The 20,434-nt window shown below is 45.8% G+C and overlaps 1 protein-coding gene and 1 long non-coding RNA gene across 7 annotated transcripts in view; both read right to left on the minus strand.

The window, feature by feature from the left end:
* Nucleotides 1-20,434, minus strand: part of Raskol (Ras GTPase-activating protein raskol) — a 78,698-nt gene that overhangs the window by 36,064 nt on the left and 22,200 nt on the right. For 4 of the 6 annotated variants that reach the window (XM_077684274.1, XM_077684267.1, XM_077684283.1 and 1 more), the window contains 3 exons: nucleotides 7,719-7,831; nucleotides 4,946-5,176; nucleotides 1,466-1,779 (listed from right to left, as the gene is read on the minus strand). In XM_077684274.1, coding sequence (XP_077540400.1) covers nucleotides 1,466-1,779; nucleotides 4,946-5,176; nucleotides 7,719-7,831 — 658 coding nt within the window. Of the gene's footprint in view, nucleotides 1-1,465; nucleotides 1,780-4,945; nucleotides 5,177-7,718; nucleotides 7,832-11,135; nucleotides 11,645-11,901; nucleotides 12,091-20,434 lie in introns of those variants that run through there. The other 2 variants (XM_077684307.1, XM_077684301.1) reach the window with 2 other exon arrangements.
* LOC144152833 (uncharacterized) lies at nucleotides 786-1,456 on the minus strand. The gene is made up of 2 exons (XR_013319234.1): nucleotides 1,090-1,456; nucleotides 786-864 (listed from the first exon to the last, which is right to left on the minus strand). It is a non-coding gene; the product is annotated as an uncharacterized LOC144152833 (long non-coding RNA).

Genomic DNA, 20,434 nt, shown 5'->3' on the forward strand with positions numbered 1-20,434 from the left:
GTGTTCGCTTGAGTGATGATAAACAAAGAATGACTGAATGGCAGGTTGCAATGTGGTTTGATTCGTGCATGTTTTGTTTATAGTGCCATACCGCTTGTAGTGCAGATTTTCGAGCTCCCACTACATACGTTGTAAGTGGTCTACACTGTACTTGAAAGGTATAGAAAGGGTTCTAAACTAAAATTGTTAGACAACTCTGACTTGATAAATTGGTTGGACAAACCTTCATTATTTGCAAGAGAAATTGACTACACACCAAGCTATAACATGTAATATGCAATATATTCTAATAGGGGTGGAGAAAAAAAAAACTTTTTTTAGGAATTGCTGCAGTTTCACCAAGAGAGTGTTGATGATGAAGTTTATGAAATGGTGAATCCAAACTTTCAATTTGACCTTTACTTCAATGGACGTTTTTCCAGTAGCGCTCTGCGCATGCGCTAGTCTTGCTCCCAGCGACCAATCCGCCATTATTGGTGGGCAAAATGTGAACAAAACGACGCCTTATTGGATTAGCCAGTTGCGAACGCTGAGCCAGCTAAGTGCTGTTCCATTTTCTCAGCCCTGAAAGCGGCCGACAAGTAGGCGCTACGGCTGCCATCGAAAAATTTTTCTGCCACAAATGCCATGCCTGGGACAGCTTCAGCTGTGCAGGGCAGGTGGAAAAAAAGGGAAGGGGGTGTTCTTCTATAATCCCCCAAGTGTGTTTCTGGCGGCCGCCACAAGAGGGCTACGCTACTGGAAAAAGGTCCATAATAAACAAGCAATGAAGACAAAACAAAAAATTCTATGTAATTTGGCAATTTTTATTTTTGTATAAAATGCAATAACTACTGAGTAACTTAAAATATTTTTTATCAAAGCCTTTGAAACAGATTGATTGATTGTGGGGTTTAACGCGCCGACGCAACGCAGGCGATGAGGCGCGCCGTAGTGGAGGGCTCCGGATTAATTTTGACCACCTGGGGATCTTTATCGTGCGCCGAAATCTCGTACACACGGGCGTTTTTGCTTTTCGCCTCCATCAGAAAAGCGGCCGCCGCGGCCGGGAATCGAACCCGCGACCTCGTGCTCAGCAGCGCAACGCGCCTTTGAAACAGACATGATTATAGCAATGTGTGAATACTCGATCAAGTTCAATCAAATCATTAGTAGTATACATTCAGTTCAATCAGAATTTCAGCATTCAAAAATTTTGAAGCATATAGCACTAACAAATAGAGAAGGCTAGGATGCTCTCCTCCCACGAAAAATGTGTGTGGTGTGTGTTATCAGCATAAGGCAAGCCTCCGCTACGAGGAAAGTATTGTAGCCACTCGTGTTCGTGACCACAGCCAAGCAAAGTGCAAGTGGCAGGCAGGCCTCGATCGGTTACAGTGCGGATTTTTGTGGCTCCTGCGTCAGAAGCGGCCGGTATGTCACAAGCGGCCTACGTTGGCCACCCCCCTCCCCCCAAGCCCCGCACCTGAACTCGAAGTGCTCCCCCCAGAAGCAGAGCTGGGTCTTGAGCTTGGCTGAGGTGCGAGCGTACAGGGTGTCGTCCAGGCGGAGCTCGCAGAAGTACTTCTTCTTGACTGGCAGGCCCTTGGCCTCGAGCACCCAGAGGCGCAGCGCATTCTCCGTGCGCCGTGTGGCATCCCGCTGGGGCTGCGCCGCCTGCCGCAGCCGGGCCAGCCAGTGCAGGCACTGCTGGCGCGACCGGCAGGCGTACACGCACGCAGGGCCGTCACGCGGCGCCAGCTCAAACCAGTGTTCGCCAGCACCCCTCGGGGCAGGGCCCTGCCAGGGGCACATGGAGAGAGACCGCAGTCACAAGGGCTGTCATGCGTCTGCTTGTGGCAAACATTTCGGGCCATTACCATTCACATGCACCCCAGGGTCTAACACATTTGACACAGCCGCTCATGTTTCTCGTAAAGCAAATACCCCGTCCACTGTCTACAGCGTTCACACAAAGCTTCCACTGGAATAAACTCCACACGAAGTGGCAAGGTATCTTGGCCGCTTGAAGCCAAAGTTGCAGTAGTGGCTTTCTTGGGTGAAGAACAGCCCAAGCCATGGTGGCTGAATGCCCACAGTAACTGGAGTGCCAGCTCCGACTCGAGCTGGAGCGAGTGGCATGCACTAGGAGTCTGTGTGAACACAACGGAGAGCAGCGTTAAAAGTAATTGCCAGTTCATCATTACTCAAATTGGCCGAGCATAGCTTAGAACAAAAAAGAAACAGGCTTGCTGACAAGAGACTATTTAAAGATGACCTACCACGTACAGAAAACATGCGTACAGAAAACATGATTTCATTGTGCATGGAAATCACAGTGCTGTACTTTATTTGCTGTTTTATTAAATAATCCCAAGAGCTGCATACATCCAGTGAGTATTGTTCCTTTTGCTGTTCACCTTTATAAAGGAACTGTGAAGACCGCTCATACAACTTTGCTCCAGTGAAAAGATAGCCATGGCAGAACAAAAAATATGTAGAGTTTAATTTAAATGGGGAGATAATTGTTAGAAGAGAACGGGTGGCAGCTCCACAAGGCATTTCCAACACTCGCTGGCTGGTGTCACCATGCAGCATGACCAAACAGCCTGTATATGGTCTGGTCAAACAAGATGAGTCTCTTATCGAGCCATGCCACTAAATGTCCATGACAACCAGTGTGAACAATTCGACACAAAAAATCATGGAAATTGATAGTCAGAAGAGTAGTTTTAACAGCAAATAAATTTAAGGTATGCTCAATTAGGGCAAGAAACAAAGTTAAAATATCAAACCCATTTATGAAGCACTAGGGCCAAGCTCTGATGTAGGCAGGCTGCTAAAAGATATGCAGTATTGCTGTGACTACTCCAAAATACACGTGAAAAAATAATAAATTTTAAGAGGTTTCCACCTTCGCAGTTCGTTGGGTAATGTAGCAGCCATAAAATTTCACCTATGGAATTTCACCAAGCTGCACGTTAACTATATATACCACATGCTGCCCTCGTGCTTTCCTTTCGAAACCTTTGAAAGCATAAGGACAGTACTTTAGGCGTTAAAAAGAAAGAATGGACGTCAATTTTGTCAACTTCAAATGCTTTAAGGGGGCACACGGTCTTTTAGAGCTATTTTTTTATTTACTAACCAATTTTAATAAAACTGCACTGCATTAGGAGCTTTTTGTGTTGATTTCCAATCTGCAATTAGATTTCTTGCAACTTGATTATTTTTCGAGATAATGATTAATTGCCATCATTTTGGGTCACAATTACAAAATAACCACTCCATACAGAATGGTGATAACCCCGTGGCTAGGCAGACAAATGACTAAAGAATACAACATTGGAAGACTTTTTTTGATTTAGCTACCTTTGATCATTTTACAACACACTGAACTTCACTCCTCCCGCACTGCCAGAAATGGCTCGGAGGTAGTGTCAATTGAACGCAATAATAACTTTCCAAAGCCTCCATATAAAAAAAATTTGTTTCCAAAGTTGTATTCTCCACACATTTAGGTATCAAAAGAAAAAAAATACAGTTGTACCTGCTCTGGGTGCTAAGATATCTGAGGTCGAAATGCTAGCTTAGCGTTTCAAGAAAAGTGCCGTTTCATCATCGAATTCTGCGAGATCTGAGCTGTAGAGTGCGCTTTAAAATGCTATTTACAATAAAATATGGTGCCTTATGATGAGAAAATTTGCAGACTGATAAGATATTTGGCTATGGATGCCGCAAATGCCATTTTTCAGAAAACGACTTTTTGACCGTTTTTCAGCCCCAAAGACCCATTTTTGCCCCTTTAAAGGGACCCTGCAACCCTCTTTGAGCAGTGCAAGTAAACCTGCGCGACGTTTAGGTTACCCTGCCAGGCATACCTGAGCCAAATATTACATGTGCACGTGAAGCGGTGAGCGCGCAAATCGCTGTGAAAGACGCGAAAAACAAACCGCGCTCCCTTCAATTTTCCTCATTATGCACCCCTGGCATGGCCTAAACGACGTCATTGAGGTTGCCTATTGGGTGCCGCTGGTGAGCTTCGCGGCTTATTTCTCAGATTTCCTGAAACGATCCGCCGTTGTCGGCACTGTGTACCAACCTCTTCTATGCCCGAGCCTGTACGCACAGTTTTGACGTTTCTTTTGTGTTTTGAGTGCGCGTGGAGTTTGAGTGACGAACGTAATACTCCCCTTTCAGCCAGGTCACATGACAACAAACGTTTATTGCTTAAAAAACGCCCTACCAGACTGAGCGTGCGCTTGCGAGCAGGCAGCCATGCCTGCTTTTTCGTGGCACCAGACCGGAAATAGACCCCTCCATGTTTCAGAGAAAAGGGGAAACCTCCCCGGCAAGTCATATATCGAAGGCCGCCAGAGAAGACGCCACAAGCCGCCCCCCTTTCCGGGAATGAGCGCGCAACTTTCGTCACATTGTCCACGGTCGAGTTGAGAAGGAACAATTATGCATGATCTCTCATCGCGTGTAGTTTCAGTGATAGTGAACGGATTCTCATAATTCTTGCGGGAGGAGATTGCTGGGAAAATAGACTTTACCTTAAAATACATCCAGAGCAGTCGATGGTAAGTGTTGCAGGGTCCCTTTAATGTACCACAGGATTTAAGGTAGTTTGATGGATTCGCCATTCATGAGTTACAACAATGTGAAGTTTTCGTTCACAAGTTGAAAAAACTTGAAACTCGTGCCTTTCTAAACTATGGCCCAAATCCAAATTATGTGACCTCCTTGTTTGAAGGCAGCCAATTTAATTCTGATTGGTCAAGTGTTTAAAGGTCAACAATGAGCTAAGAATTTTTCTCAAATCTAGAACAAAATCCAGAGCTTACCCCATTTTATTTGATCTAATGTCATACGAAACAACATGGCCCGTTGAATTTGCCCCATTTCATTCCGAACCCTTGACAGCGTACCCGGTTATGGCATTATTTCTCTCCTCTTTCCTCACCCAGGCCTGTCCCTGTGCGGGGTGGTTCCGGAGGCTCGGGTGCAGGGGACCCAGCCTGGCCCCCTCCAGGCCCCAGGGGCCCCCCGGGGACTGCAGCAGCGACTCGTGCGAGCGCGAACCCCGCAGCCGTGGGGGAGGAGGAACCTCACCCCGCCGCCCCCGCTCCAGCTTGCTCACGCTCTTGGTGCGCTTCAGCGGGTTCTGCTTCAGGGAGCGCTTGGAGAAGAAGCTCTGCACGCCACCACCCGTTGGCAATCAGAGGGAGGCTACCACCAAGGCATGTCAAGTTCAGATGGGATGAAAAGTAAAACGGAATATCAACCTGTGATTACCTGATTCCATCCAGTGAAGGTAAAGTAAGCAGCATTATGGGCCTAAAAAACATTACGAGGCTGAAATTCTCAATGGCATTTTTATTTTCTCAGGAAATTAGCAGTAAAGTAGCCACCGCAACGTAAAACAAACGAAGAGTCATGAAAAATGCTCCCTAATGGCAGGAGGTAGTGCAATGACAGATCTGTGCCAGAGAATACCATCAAATGTAAAAGAACTCCTCAAAACCACCATACTCCATCCACGTGTTATCACAAGCAACGAGCGATCAGTTGGGCTGAAGTTGCAGAATTCTAGCCTAGTGACATCCCAAGCAAGCACTTCATTACCTGAAGCAAGAACAGAATCCATAATCGCCATGTCACAGCAGCGATACGGCCGTTTCTGTGGAACTTGCAACACGAATTTCAAATGCCCAACTTAGAGAACTGCCTAGTTTGAGTCTGCTGATGTCGTCATATGCCCAGGAACAAAGAAACTAAGTGCCCTATTAGCATCCTTCTTGTTTTCTGCTTGATTGCATCGAACTGCTCATGGAAGGTGTCTAATGGCCCATTTTGTGCAAACCGTAGCCACCAAAGGGCCATGAAGACAAAGTGCGAGCTTGGTTCATTCAAAAAGGGTGCCTCGTTAGAATAACACTGACACCTTTTATTAACACAAACTTCACTCACATAAGCTATGTAATTAGAAAAAAAGAGAATGGCCATGCGACCCATTAGCTCATTTACCGCACAACCTATAATGTATTATGGGCAGCTGTGCGATTGGCTGAGGCCAGCAAAAGAAAATGCAAGTTAGGCAGCTTATAAGTTTAGAGAACAAGCTATTTGCGCTTAAATTTAATGCATATCCTTTTTATAGCAATAAGAATTGAGGGGTAAACAATGGAGGTTACAAATTCACACGTAAACATAGCGTACTGCACGCACTATGCCGATTAAGCTGCCCAGTCGTTGAGCTTACACTGGCCAACTGGCATAAGCAACAATCTCTTCTGTGACTCCGTTTGTCGAGTGTACCCAATGTTTCACAAAATGATTACTATCCACCATAACAAAAATCACTCAAACAAATCCGGTCAAAAACAAAGCGAATGTGGACAGCGGTCCCGGGCAGTATCGTAGTGAAATCTAGGAGGGTTGACGGAAAACAAAACGTTCCGCCGTTCGCTACAGCCCTAGTCAGCATACTAACGTTCACTTAGGTACCTGCACTGGATACACCATTGCAGACATCACAAAACACTCAATTCAGCTCGGGAATCAAAATTTTGGCTTAACTTGTTTAATTTCTCGGTGAATAAAGCATCGCTTGCTGTCGGACAAACACTGGGGGCACTATAAAACACCAAACCTTTCAAATAAACAAACTTGTATTTTCAATTTTGTCTTCATTGCCCCTTTAACTCAAGCAAAATTGTTAACATGATCTATGCCACACTGATGCCGATTAGGTTGTGGTTTGTGGCTTTCAGGTGCCTTGAAGTCATGTAAAGTAAAAAGCGGTTTATAATGGTTTTAGGATAATGTCAGCTGCCAATAGCATCAGAGCACTTCTGTATAGTCACTCCATGGATTTTATCAATGCTTTTCAGCGTTAATACGTCTTTTGTTGACTTGCATCATTTGCCTTTCAGTGCCTTACAGTTTTACTTGATGTAGACAAGACAAGAGAGACTTGAACCACAGAAAATTATACATTGTATACGTTTCAGTAAGGTGAGAAACCACAAAACAGAGCCCCAAAGGGGCTTCCAAAGGCTAGCTTGGGAACACTTTTTAGGTCTTTTTGATATTGCTTCTTTGATATTGCAGACCCTACTATTTAGCCACAATCTTATATGTGTCGAGCTTTTCCTTTGGTACAGATAAAGGGAATTGAAAAGTTGCAGGTGCACGCCACTTTGCAAGGCCAAATGTGTACCCCACTGCAAGCCTGCAACTTCAAAATGGGATGCCTGAGAGCACACGAAGGGCTTGAACCTTTTTTACAACATAATGGTCGCACCGGAGGTCAGCAAACAGCGAGACCATGATGTTGCATTTGTCAAAAAGTGCAGTCAGTTCCCTCTGAAACATACCCACTGGTTGCAGCAACATTTAAACCCAGACTGCTTACAGTGAAAGCAAATTTTGCGTCACACAAGGCATAGCCATGGGGCCATTTGGCAGCTCGGCATGAACTACTTCCCGAGTTGCCAGAAATTCATGCCAGCCTGGTAAGACAAAAGAATGGCTTTATTTTAAACACAGCTGCTTTAGCCAGAACAAAATCTACCCCCGAAAGACCAACAGTTGACTGCTGCAGTCAAGCAGTGAATGGTACTTGAGTGAACGAAGAGTTCCCTGCGAGCAAGTGCACTCAAGCGGTTTTGCTTCTGCAGATGCTGCGGCGTGCAGGAGAAGCCATGCGGGAGAAGCTACAAGAGCGCACCCACCACAATGCGCGAGGGCGTGGCAGTGGCATCGGGCACCCGACCCCCCAGGACGGGAGTGCTGGTGGCACTGGCCCCCTGCCGAACCTCCTCGCTGCTGCGCTCCTGGGCTGCCTCTGTGGTGGGGGGGAAACACAGGGCACCACCCGTCAGGCTGACCACACACGTCTCTTTTTCCTCGCACCCTTTGAGAAGGGGCCACCAGGCGGAGGAAAAAGTACGCAACGAGTGAAACTTCAGGAGTGGTAAGATAAACCTATGCTCTCGATTTGAACCCCTACTCAATACATTCTGATACATACTAAACCAGCCTTTTAGGTTTCCTTTATACTGGGGAAAAAAAAAACAGTACCAATGAAGACATTTGCCACGAAAATGCATTACTGGCCAGAATAAAACGTGACTCTTCAAGTGCCACATCACACAATGGTGAAACTCTGAGGAAGCTTTACTGGTGCTACAGCGACAATGTTTTTTTTTTCTTCCCCTTTAATTCTACATGCAGAGTCGCTGTGTGCTTGGCCATGCCATGTATTTGTATTGGCTTGCATCAAGCGTCCCACGCTGCTCATTCATGATTGAGATTTCTTCTGACATGAGCAAAATTGAGAATGCACGTCAGAATCACATTGCGAACAACATAACTGATTTCTGCCGCAACCAGACTGTGTTTGCAATCCCCCTGAAAGCTCGAGCCTCGCTAAATTTTAGTAGACCAGTCAAACCACAGTGCCCGGTTGTCCCCTTGCTCAGGCTTTACAGTAAAATAAACTACAATTATGCCCTACTGTACAGCAGAGGTTTTCACATGCCTGAAAGAGAAAGGTCATGCAAGTTCATTCACATCACACAGTCCCCACAGGGACGACAACAGAAACCCCAAAGGCACTTGCACTTCATGCTTGAACCAACCTTCATGCTGCACGATTTTAAAAATTCCCACACAGAATGAAAGTTGGCTCTAACACAACAACGCCAAATTGTAAACATGTCTAAACTTCAAATTTGGTACGGCATCAATTTGGCACAATGCTTAGCACCAGCGGACAGGAGAAAACGAAGAAAAGAAAAAAATGTCCAGTGGTTGCCAAAAGGCAGTGATAACCAAAGGGTGCCTTTCCCAATTCATACGTGTATAAAACAAGTTAACTGAACCCAAACGAGACAACTGGGAAAGTCTTTACAGTGTGGTAACGGAATTATCTGCACACTTAATGTGCACGCATACACCCAGAAGGCTAAAGCATAGACAGTACTAACAAAAATAAGGACCACAAGCAGGTCTTTTTGGCATGTTCATTTCTTAAGAAATTAGAATTTCTCAATTTTCACTCGTTCAAATGCTGTCCCCCACTTTTAGGTCACGATACCCACTTTATGGACCTTCTGCAAATTTCCTAGTCCATCTTTCCCCAAGGAGGAATCTAGATTTTCTTTAGCAACTTCATGACTCAAAGCTGCCAGGTGACCCAAAATTCTACACGATCAGTGCAGCAATTTTTATTTGCGCAACTAGCCTTATTTCCCACTACTTTCAATAAAAGAAGTCTGAATAGCTAGGTTGAATTCAGTAAAGCCACTAGGGGCCATAAATTTCGTCTCCCACAATGCAATAGCATGAGCCAGACCAGAGACCTATGTGCACGTAGTATTTACTGTCTCGAGCTGCAAAAAACATGCTCAGCAAGCTGCAGTGCATGTACAGTCGTGCTCGCTTCTAGGGCTTCGCGAGCATAACCATAGAAAAAGTCACACACGGAGGAAGTCCTGCATAACTACTTTTTTCTTCTTGTTTTGAGAAAGCATAGTGGCAACCTTAAGAGGTCCCACTGCTCCAACCACTTGGACACCCGAGCCCTCGTAGTGCCCCAAATGAAGCGGACCACTACTACAATATGTCTACACAGCAGAGCAGAACCCAAGTTTTGTGCTAAGAGAACATTTTGGTAGGGTCGAACTTTATAAATATGAAGCTTGCTGGAGTACAGAAAATGCTTAATAAAATGGGGTTTAAAACTATCTGGAATGATAAACAGAACCTTCAACTATGGAACCATGCAAATTCTGGGAATAGTTCGAAAAAACAAAGTCAACTGAGTTATTGGTGTTTCACAGCAAAATGAGGTGAGCTCGCAAATTAATAAAATACTAAAATGTCACTGTGCTTCGGCTTCAATCAATTCAGCTCTTTTTCGTGGTAGTTTTGGTTAAGTTTGGACGCACGCATAACCAAAGAAAAATAAAAAACAAGGAACCTGAAACCAACTTGAACTGTCACAAGTGAACCAATTAAGGCCTCTGAATAATAAACAAAACTTGTACTGCCACTAGAATCAAGCTTAACCAGGCAAGTACATGCTATGTAGGGCATTCTGGCTAACACGAAAGGAATAGGAACCACAAAAGTAAATCTGAAGCATCCAATTTTAATTTGCTTAAAATTATATTACTGGTCACAGCACCTTTATCCAAAGAGTGCAAGCTACCAAACTACAATAGAGGAGAATCAGTGAACAGCAAAAAAAAAAAAAAAGTAGTTGGTCACCACTGAATGTACCAGCTAATTACTTTCACATGACAGCTTAAGTACTTCCTCGATGCAAGTCCTACCTGTACTTTTATAATGTGTAAATCAGAATGCCAGTCCACAGAAATCATCTACAAAACTTTACTTGAGCTTATTAAAATGTACTGTACAGCATTGCAGCTGGCTACCAGGAAATGCCATCTATGCAGGCACTGCTTTCTCCAGAATACTATGCAATTTTTGTTTACCATGGAAACAAACTGCCATCTATATTTCTGATGAATGGAGTAGCTTGCGAAGACTACCTGAATGCGTATTATATACCGGGCTCGTAGGCCTGGAACACTGATTTATTTAGCATAAGCTCGCACATTAGCTTGAACGCCAATGCCCTTAATCATATCTCAGCTCTCGTGCAGTGACGTAGTGCGCCTGTAACAATTCGTGCGATTTTTGAAAATGCAGTGCAGCCCATGTAAGGCCTTAGAAGGAGTACAATGTCGCACGGAAATTCGACATCAGTGCTTTGAAAACAGTAACAAGAATATCACTTCAGAAGTGGTGGGCGATGTCCACAACAGAAACATATTCAGCGCAAACGGGCTTTCTCAGGCGATGGCCCAAAAACAACAACAACAAAAAAAAAACAATTAGGTTTCGCTACAGCACTGTTTACAAACACAGTCGCTGAGTCACAACAGACGCCAGCATGCAGCAGCTACCCGGCAAAACAAGTGGGATGCCACTTGCGAAACCGAAACGAACGGGTCCGTAAATAGCGAGTGATGTCCGCGCCCTAAATACAAATCTGAGCATCGCGTTACCGCGAAATCTAAAAGCGCGATCTGAAAGGATGCAGGCTGAACCCAAGAAGAGCTGGTGTTTCGACTCACGCATTCATCTACCACGAACACGGCGGCGGTGAAGATTTCTACACGACTGTCCAAGAACCCACCGCTTCAAGGCAAAAGGTGAAGGGCTGCTTCTCACGGCGCGCACACGGAGACCTTCCAACGTCCGTCAGCGGTAACATTAGCGCTGCTTCGTGGCCGCTCGTGATGAAGACCACTTGGCGCAACGAGGGGGTCGCCACGAACGACGAAAGAATCCAGCGGGAGAGGTTCCCGAGTGTAACTCGAGATAAAGCACTTCTACAGCGATCGCACGCACGGCAGACAGTCCGGGCCCATCACACCCCTGAAGGAGCGCTGGCAAGCGGCTCACAAAACGGGATGTCAGCAGTGTAGGCGGCGGCGTCTATATTCGGTTTGAGGAAAGCAGCAAGAGAAAACGGCGACCGAGCGCGTCGGTCGAGGGAGGTCATGAGCGAGCGAGTGCGCTTCGGTGGCTTTGCCGCGCAATCTCATCGTGCCCGCGATCGCCGCGGAGAAAAACTAAAGTGCAACAACAAAAGACACTCGTACCGACTACGCTCGCCGCCCGCGCTACCGGAGCCGTTCCGTCCACCAGCGTAACACGACGTCACGAACAATCGGCCGGCCCTCGCCCGCCCGGTAATTCGGCCCACGCCGCGATGTCACAACACAAGCGGGTTTGCGCGCTGTTTGCGTTCGCATGCCCAAAGCAACGCGCGTTGGCAGACGACGGGCGGAAGTGAGCGCGGCTACGCCTCAAAACCGCCGCGGGTGACGCTTTCACCTTGTTCAGGAGAGGCGAGGCAGTCGAGCGCCATCAACGGAGTGGTTATTCGGAGTTCCCGTTCACACTCCCGATGCCCTCGAGCAAGAACCAGGTGCTGCGGCCCAGTAGATAGTAGTCGCGCCGACCTCCATCTAATTTCCGACGCTAGACGCCGCCATACTTGCCGAGGGAGAGCGAAGGAAGGGCGCACGAAAGGAGAGGGCGGTGCACTGGTTGCCTGCCCTACTTTTTCTGCCGTGTTCGCCGGCGGCCTCTTCCTCGAAGTTTAATGACAGGTGCGCAGGCGGCCGTACACTGAACCTGCTTACTTTATCGTTCGCTCGGAGGACGAAAACAAAGGAAAGACTTCAGAACTCGGCCGCACTTCCACTGTACAAGTACTTTCAAATCCCAAGCAGGTGCTTCAAAAGCTGACATGGCTCGCACACTAAAGGGGAAATTGTGCAACCACTCGAAATCTGCGCCTCACCAGCCAATGTGGTGGGCACACAGTGCAACCAATTACTTCCTCCACCTTCCTCATATTTTGCTTTTACTGGCACTTGTTACGCGTTGCGACTTTATTTCGGTAAAATTCAGCTCGCCCCTCAAGCTGCTACCACCCTGTTACATCATTCACTTCGGCACAACTCTAGCACAATGCTGTCTTCGGCATATCTGCCCGCAGACTGCACTCCCCACTCTTTCCACTATGCCGCCACTTAAGCAAGCCAGCAAGGGTTGGTAGTTTTAGCTCGGCAACTCTTCATTTCAGCTTAAAGATCGCAGCTTTTGTGGCTCTTTCAGTCGTTCGATAAAAAGGGTGCCCTGTTCATAAGCAAAACATTAAAACTGGCACTTCTCACTTGCATTTGGCTGCAGCCACACAGTCTGTGGGTCACTTTCTGCCTCAGCTTTATGGCAGATTCGTGGTCTCAAACCTATCCGTTCTTTTTTCTTTATGAGCAAAAGGGTGCGTCCCAGACCAAGAAGTGCCACCCACATGGCAACCAAGCCATGAGCTGCTGCCACCTAAAAGGTGTACAGTGTGCCAACACTCATCTTGCCGATTTTACAAATGATGTCCCATTTTTGCCATTGTTTGTTGCATGTGCATACACTGGCTCTAAGAACGAAGAATTGGGCTCACGTCCACCTTGGTAAAAATTCAGATTATGGCGCTTAACACGCCGAAGCTACTACACTTGGGCTATGAGACACACCATAGTGGAGGGCTCCAGGTTAATTTTTTCCACCTAGAGACAATCAAAGCACACCACATATGCACTAGTGAAGCTGCCTGTTTGGTAATGCTTACTAACGTGAGGGTTTGTGTCTTTCTAAGGACGTACATTTAGCCAAGGCTGCCAGATCCAGATACATTTATTCCACATTTACACGGCCTGACATTACTGTTATTTTTAGAAAAGCATCTTAAATTAGCACCGCCCATGCTGCATTGCCATTCGCAGCTTGCGATGTCACAAATGATAGTGTGGAGAAATTTATTTGGCAGAGGTACTCATTTCATGCTTTCGGCATTTTCTAAGTTCCAAACTGCTGCCACACCAAGTGGCATACATTTCTGTTCTTGGCACTGCAATCTACCGACATAAACAAAACTCATCTGTGCACTCTAATTTCAGTGTCCCTTTATAAATATCGCACTGGTGGCTACCAAGGAGGCTTGCACAAAGCTGTTATTTCTCCACAGATAGCTCCAAAGACAACGAAAACTGCTGGCATCCAGGCCAACATGGCAACCCCACACATGCATGCTTAAATTGGTAAAATTGGTATGCTGCCTACTTATACGGGATATTGACCAGTCTTTCGACAGTTAGACTGGGAATTAGTGAGTGGTGGGTAGTGATTAGTGGGAAGTAGATGATGATGTTTGAATGTTAATGGCGCAAGGCCAACTAGGGCAAAGAGCGCCAAGAAAGTGCTTTGATGAATAGGTGATAACTAAAATTTGTTAGAGTGAACACAAGTAAAATAAATTAAAGACTATGAGGACAACTGGTGTACAGGGCCAGGATGAAGACCAAGAGCGGTTAAAAGATAAATAAAGTGGCTGGTATATAGGACCAGGAGTAAAACTATGGGTGGTACGAGATGAGCTGTAAGATATGAACCTCTGACAGAAACTTAAAGGTGCACTGAACAGAAAACATGGCATCGTCTCCTAAAAAGTAAGACGGATGTAATGGAATATGTTGTCTGTAGAGTTCTCTGAAGTGTTAGCGTCGTGTAAAGTCGAGTGCCTTGCATTGAATGAGGATGTGTATCACGGATAGGCCCTCCCCACGCCTGCCACACAGGGGTCTTGGAGATCCAGTGAGCAGGTGCGAGTGTGTTACATGTGTATGGCCTATCCGTAGCCTAGCTAAGGTAACTTCAATGTGACTGTTGTGCGAGTTAGAAGTGTATTGTGCCAAGTGTGGTTTTATTACGTGCAGTTTGTTGACTGTCTGTTCGCTCCTGTCTGCTTACCATGTTTTATGGAGTTGTTGTCTGATGTGTGGCTTGAGGTCTGTGTAAGGTAGTGCTTTTATGTTGACCGTGTTTTGGAGTGCAGCACTGGAGGCCATTTCAACCACCAGCTCATTTCCGCCGATGCCAGAGTGGCCTGGCACCCAACACACAGTCACCTCAAGGTTTGAAGAATAAAATAACATAATTAATTCGAAGACAAGATTAACAACGTGGTTTTTCGATAACTTTCCGGATGACAACGTACGGACAACGCTCAGCGAATTTGTACAGGTGACAGGCTTAGGAATATGATGTTCAACTATGTGACTTACAACCAGAAAAGGGCCATATGCTTCTGCCATAAAAATACTTGTCTTTACATTCATGGTTCTACCTGCTTTAAAACTGGGTCCATGCACAGCACAAGACACCGCAGTGAAAGTTTTAGACGCATCACTGAAAAACTCTGCAGCCTTGTATTTATCCTGCAGATACATAAAATGCTGCAAAATCCCAGTTCTTGGTGTCCTGTTTTTATTGTATTGTGAGAAGGACAAGTCACATGATACAGGGCAAAGATGCCATGGTGCTACAAGATCAGTCTGAGATGATTTGAATGTGTCTAAAAAGGAGACCTCATAAATTGTCACCTCGTCCCTCACTCTCTGCGAGAAGGGAACAGAAATTGATGGGCGGTTCAAAAAGAGTTGAGTGTTGGACGTATCATTTAAAACCGGTTTAAAGGGATGATTATTCATTGATGAGATTTTGGAGGCATATAGAAGGTCAACATAAGTTCGCTGGTACGCTAAGCACCATTTGTCGCACTCTGCATAAAGACTGAGGACAGGACTAGTACGGAATGCGCCACAAGACAGGCGAAGCCCCAAGTGAAGCACTGGGTCGAGCATTTTAAGTGCCGTTTTCATGGCTGACCCATACACAACACTTCCGTAGTCCAACTGTGACCCTAACAATGCGGCATAAAGGCGAAGCAGGAGTTGTTTGTCTGCACTGTATGATTGGTGAGATAGGACTTTCAGAATATTCATTTTTTTAGGCATTTTTTGAGTCGTTTGAAGTGAGGGATGAATGTGAGTTTTTCGTCAAACACCACACCCAAAAACTTGTGTTCCTTTTTTACTGGAATCGAATCACCATTGAGTTTTATGTCAGGATTGGGCAGGATGCCACGCCTTTTTGAGAATACAACACATGTACTTTTCGCAGGATTAAGTCTGAAACCATTTTCGTCTGCCCAGCGAGAAAGTTTGTTTACCCCAAGCTGGACCTGACGTTCACATATGGACATGTTACATGATTTAAAAGATATTTGAACGTCATCTACATAAACCAGGCAAGAAATAGAGGGTGGCAGTGGCTTTCGGAGTGAGTTCATCTTAACAATAAACAATGTGCAGCTCAAAACGCCACCTTGAGGCACGCCATTCTCCTGCACATGAACGTTTGACAGTGCCGACCCAACTCTGACACGGAATGTTAATGTAGACATGTAACTGGAAAGAGTGTTCAGCATGTTACCTGAAATATCAAAAGATTTTAAGTCTCTAGCGCCATGACGTAGTGCCACGCCATATCATATGCCTTTTCAATATCAAAAAATACTGTCATGCAGTATTGCTTATGTATGTATGCATCTTTAATGTAGGCCTCTAAAAAAACTAGCTGATCATTTGTCGATCGCCCTGCCCGGAAGCCTGCCTGGCAGCTCTCGAGAAGACCATTGTACTCTAGAAAGTACACAAGTCTCCTATTGACCGTCTTCTCGAGCAGCTTGCGCAGGCAGCTTGTCAGGGCGATGGGACGATAACTAGCAGGGGAAGACAAATCCTTTCCCTCCTTCAGAAAAGCCACTACGATGGCCTCCCTCCAAGACCCTGGAAGGCACCCAAAAGCCATATTTTGTTGCAGAGGTGCAAAAATGTTTTTAGTTTGTCTGCATGTTGTATGATCGTGTTGTAAGTGTTGTATGATCGTGTATGTAATGTTGTCTCCACCTCGAGCTGAAGGCTTACAAGTACTGAGAGCCAGCTTCAGCGCATGAAGTGAAATTACTATCCCACAAGGACTTCTTTTCACTAAATGTTTTGTATTTCATGAAAGTGTTTGTGTAGTGTGCAGAACTGGACCGATGTTGGAAGTGTTGTGCAGGTGTGTTAGCCTGAGTAGGCCAACTGCACTCAAATTTTCGACACCGTAAAAATAATGTCATCTAATAGTACACATAAAGAGTGCGAAATGCAAAATACTTCGTTTCACACACGAATGTACGCGACACAAACAGCTCGTGAAGACTGGCATTTTCAGAACCGAAACTGAAAAAAAAAGGCGACCATTACCAGCAGCCGCTCACAGCAGCCACCAAATGTGCACGGTAGTATCACGTTTTGAATACTTATTTTCACAGAAAAACTTCCACTAAAATATGCCCAGGCTAATAGATGCAATTCCGACAGCGTGTTGCTGTCAATCAAGATGAAGTGAACCGTCCAACAGTTATTTTTATATCACAATAACTGCCAAAGTAGCAATCCTTGGCAGTGCAAGAAAAAAGCCGGTCCAGATTTACAAACTACTTCCTCGTACTATATTAAAAAGCAGCTTTAGTCAGCCGGCGCCTCAACTGCCATATTGCTCTTCTTGAAGAGAACAAACTGCTCACGGGCAGAGATGAATCACCAACTATTTTCCACTACGTCATTACTTGCAAACAGATTTTGAACATCGGCCCAGATTTTTCACCTCGCTGCAAATTGAGGATCGAATTGTAAACTATGTCTGAAACCATGTGTCAGCTTGCACGGCTTAATGATGCACTAAGACACAATAAAAGTTCCCTATCTACCGCTGTTTTTTTCCTTTCACCAGAGATGTGCAGTTGACAATATTTTACTTTCAAGTAAACTAAACCTAGATCTATAAAAGTAAATACTTTATTTCGGGATTGAAAAAAAACATGTAGTTCATCGTTTAGGAGAGGAGCAGTTTCGTTAGCTTTCGCACTTCGCGAAGGCTATGACTATATTTGTGCGGATGTATTTGCTACCACTAAAAAGGCCGATTTTGTAGCATAAATTTTTATAAATTTTTGGATTGGTCTAAGGGGTGGAGATGGCCTTGGCTGGGCCAGCCCAAATACAGCTAATATTGAATGCAGAAGTGCAAGAGGTCAAGAATTTATTAAAGATCCTTTTTTTACTGTGACAGATGCAATAGGTATGATAAATGTACAGGCAAGTGCACGTTTCACACTATTTCTTTGAGTAAAAATATTGGTATTTTCAAGGAGGAGGAGGAGGAGAGAAACGTTTATTGGAGCAGAAAGTGCTGTTGTGGGTGGCCTTCCTAGTCCGGATAGCCACAAGTCATGGCAGCTGCTCGTGCCCGAGACACGAGTAAAAAATGTTTTGCTAACTCCAGAACCATTCGCAAGCGTGCATATAGTTTGTAGGCTTCTAATCTCTTTTATGGCATTGCAAAAACTGGCAGATAGATATTGCTACCTATGAGCTCAGTTTTAAACGTGACGCCAAGGGCAGTACAGAGTGGTGGTGTAGCAGAGAAACCCCTCCAAAAGCATCCCTGTGCTCAGCAGAGTGCCGTGCAAGTCACTGGAGATGCACGAGCTCCACGGGACAGGTTTCTCTTCTCCATCACGGGCCACCCGGAACTTGTTTCGGAGACTCCGTCTCCGCCAGGTGCAAACGTCATCTGCTTGAAGCGACTTTGGATCATGGTACCTAGTGTGCTCTGTGCTTATGAGGCTTGGGATTTTTCCATGGTGTTTTCAAGAGCATAAACTACTTATTTGGACCAAATTTGGGCAAAAAAAAAAAATTTGGGTGCAGTTGGCCTTTAACCACACAGCCGCCAACCCCGAGCTGTATTCTTCACACGAGTTTGTACCAATACACCAACGACGAGTCACACCCGTCCGGCCCGATTTTCCACTCCTTCCGCCACCAAAGACGTATCAGAGTTATCAATTGCTTTGCTTGCAATTTTAAAAACTAGATGGTGGTAGTTGTCCATGGAAAACCGCATTTCGTGCCTTTCGCGCGTGTTTTAAGACTGGCAAAAGTCATTTCGCAATGGCGCTTCGCAAGAAGAATGCTGGTGGTGGTGATGCACTAAGAAAAAGAAGTGCTTCTTGGAGCAGTACTGTTCTGCTCGCATTCATCGACGCACAGCGAGGTGCCACAAACTCTGAACTGCGAGTCAGCCGGTGTCCCTCGGAGGGTGAAACGAGTGTGTTGTGTGTTTGTTCTTGTGCTTGTGTGCGCGCACTTCTCCTTCCCTCTCCGAGCTGGGGACGGCCGGAAAAGGAATTCGGCCCATTTCGCCCGCTGTCCTGCAAACCCGGCGAGGTGTTGAGTTACGTTTCGCAGAACCGTGCCGCGCCTGGGTCCAGAGACGCCACGACCATCAGTCTGCTGTTGCCAGCCCTCGAGACAGCACTACTTTTTTTACGGAGCTAACCAGAGGAAGGAACCTTTCTTTTTTCGACTTGTAACCTTTCCTGTTTTTTTTTTTCATTTATCCTTAATTAAAGTTTGTCTTTCAAGCCTTCCAATGTTTACCCGTCCAATGGATAGTGGACGCATCGACCCCGTTGAACAGCGTACCGCGAGGCCAGAATAAGTACAGAAAGCAGAGTTAGTGACGTCATGGAATTGTGTGAGACAGCGACTTGGACGCTGACTTTACCCTAGATATTGCTTCAGATGACGACGAGAGCGACGGCGATGACGACGACGATGGCGGTGATGCACTGAGCAGTGCACGTGTGTGGCAGCGCATGAACACCGATAACCCACCACATGTGCCTCCGCGGTTTCCCTTCTTTTCAGAGCCTGGAAGCTTGCGTGTATTGCATCAAATAAATACTTAACTTTCAGTACGTTGTGACCCATCACCACGGCATGCATTGAGGGAAAGCCGCCCTCAACGGCAGTTTTTTCTTTTTTAATTTCTGTGCTAATTCTAAACAAAAATCAATGATATAATATATCTTCAGAATCAGAATTGCATGGAAAAAATTGTGACCACTTTAAAGGAACTGGCAATCTTGGTACGTTTTCCGTAAGTTAAATTGGCGGTTAAAAGGTTAACCCTTTCAGGGTCACGAACGTACATATACGTCCTCTCCAAACACCTTCAAAATGGTCAATAACGTACATGTACATCATCGCTCGTACGTTTAAAAAGCGCGCACTTTTTGCCAACTTCTCTTGCTTGGCATGTGCTGCCACACTGCGGAAATACGTCAAATTATTTTCTTGCGCCGATGGTACTTGCACGAGGTCGCGGGTTCGATTCCCGGCCGCGGCGGCCGCTTTTCTGATGGAGGCGAAAAGCAAAAACGCCCGTGTGTACGAGATTTCGCCGCACGATAAAGATCCCCAGATGGTCAAAATTAATCCGGAGCCCTCCACTACGGCGCGCCTCATCGCCTGCGTTGCGTCGGCGCGTTAAACCCCACAACCAACCAACCGATGGTACTTTTTATTTTTTTTGTGATTTACTTCAGTGGTGCGCCAGCTATCGCTTGCGCATCCGGTAACGAGGGGGCGCGCTGGGTATCACCCACCTAAGGCCCCTTACGCCCACCGGGCGCCTCTCGCTTCTAGCGCCTGCCACAGACAAAGGGCGCATGAGGCTCTTTTCTCCTTTTTTTGTATTTTTTAGGAGCGGTGCGCCGTCTATCGCTCGCACATCCGGCTGCGCACGCAGGCGCAGCGGCTGGTTCCGATATCGTCCTCCGAGCACTTCCCGCTTTTTGCGCCCGCGAAACTGATGTCTATCTGATTTCGACTCACTCAAAAGGTACCGGCTTGTTACTCCCGTTTTTATTTAGAATTTTTCTTGTGTTACTCATGAATAAACCACATGTATGTAACAACACAAACGATTTTTTTGTCACTTTATGGTCATCCTAAAAAAATGATAATTTTTTCTCAAAACAGATTCACCTGAAGAATTTAAATCAGCAATAAAAAAAATCGACCCTGGGGGGTCGTATTTGATGAAAAAATTCGACCCTCAACGGCTT

This window comes from Haemaphysalis longicornis, unplaced genomic scaffold, assembly GCF_048455015.1.
Source record: "Haemaphysalis longicornis isolate Haplotype H1 unplaced genomic scaffold, Haemaphysalis longicornis Haplotype H1 scaffold_1, whole genome shotgun sequence".
Lineage (NCBI taxonomy): Eukaryota > Metazoa > Arthropoda > Arachnida > Ixodida > Ixodidae > Haemaphysalis > Haemaphysalis longicornis.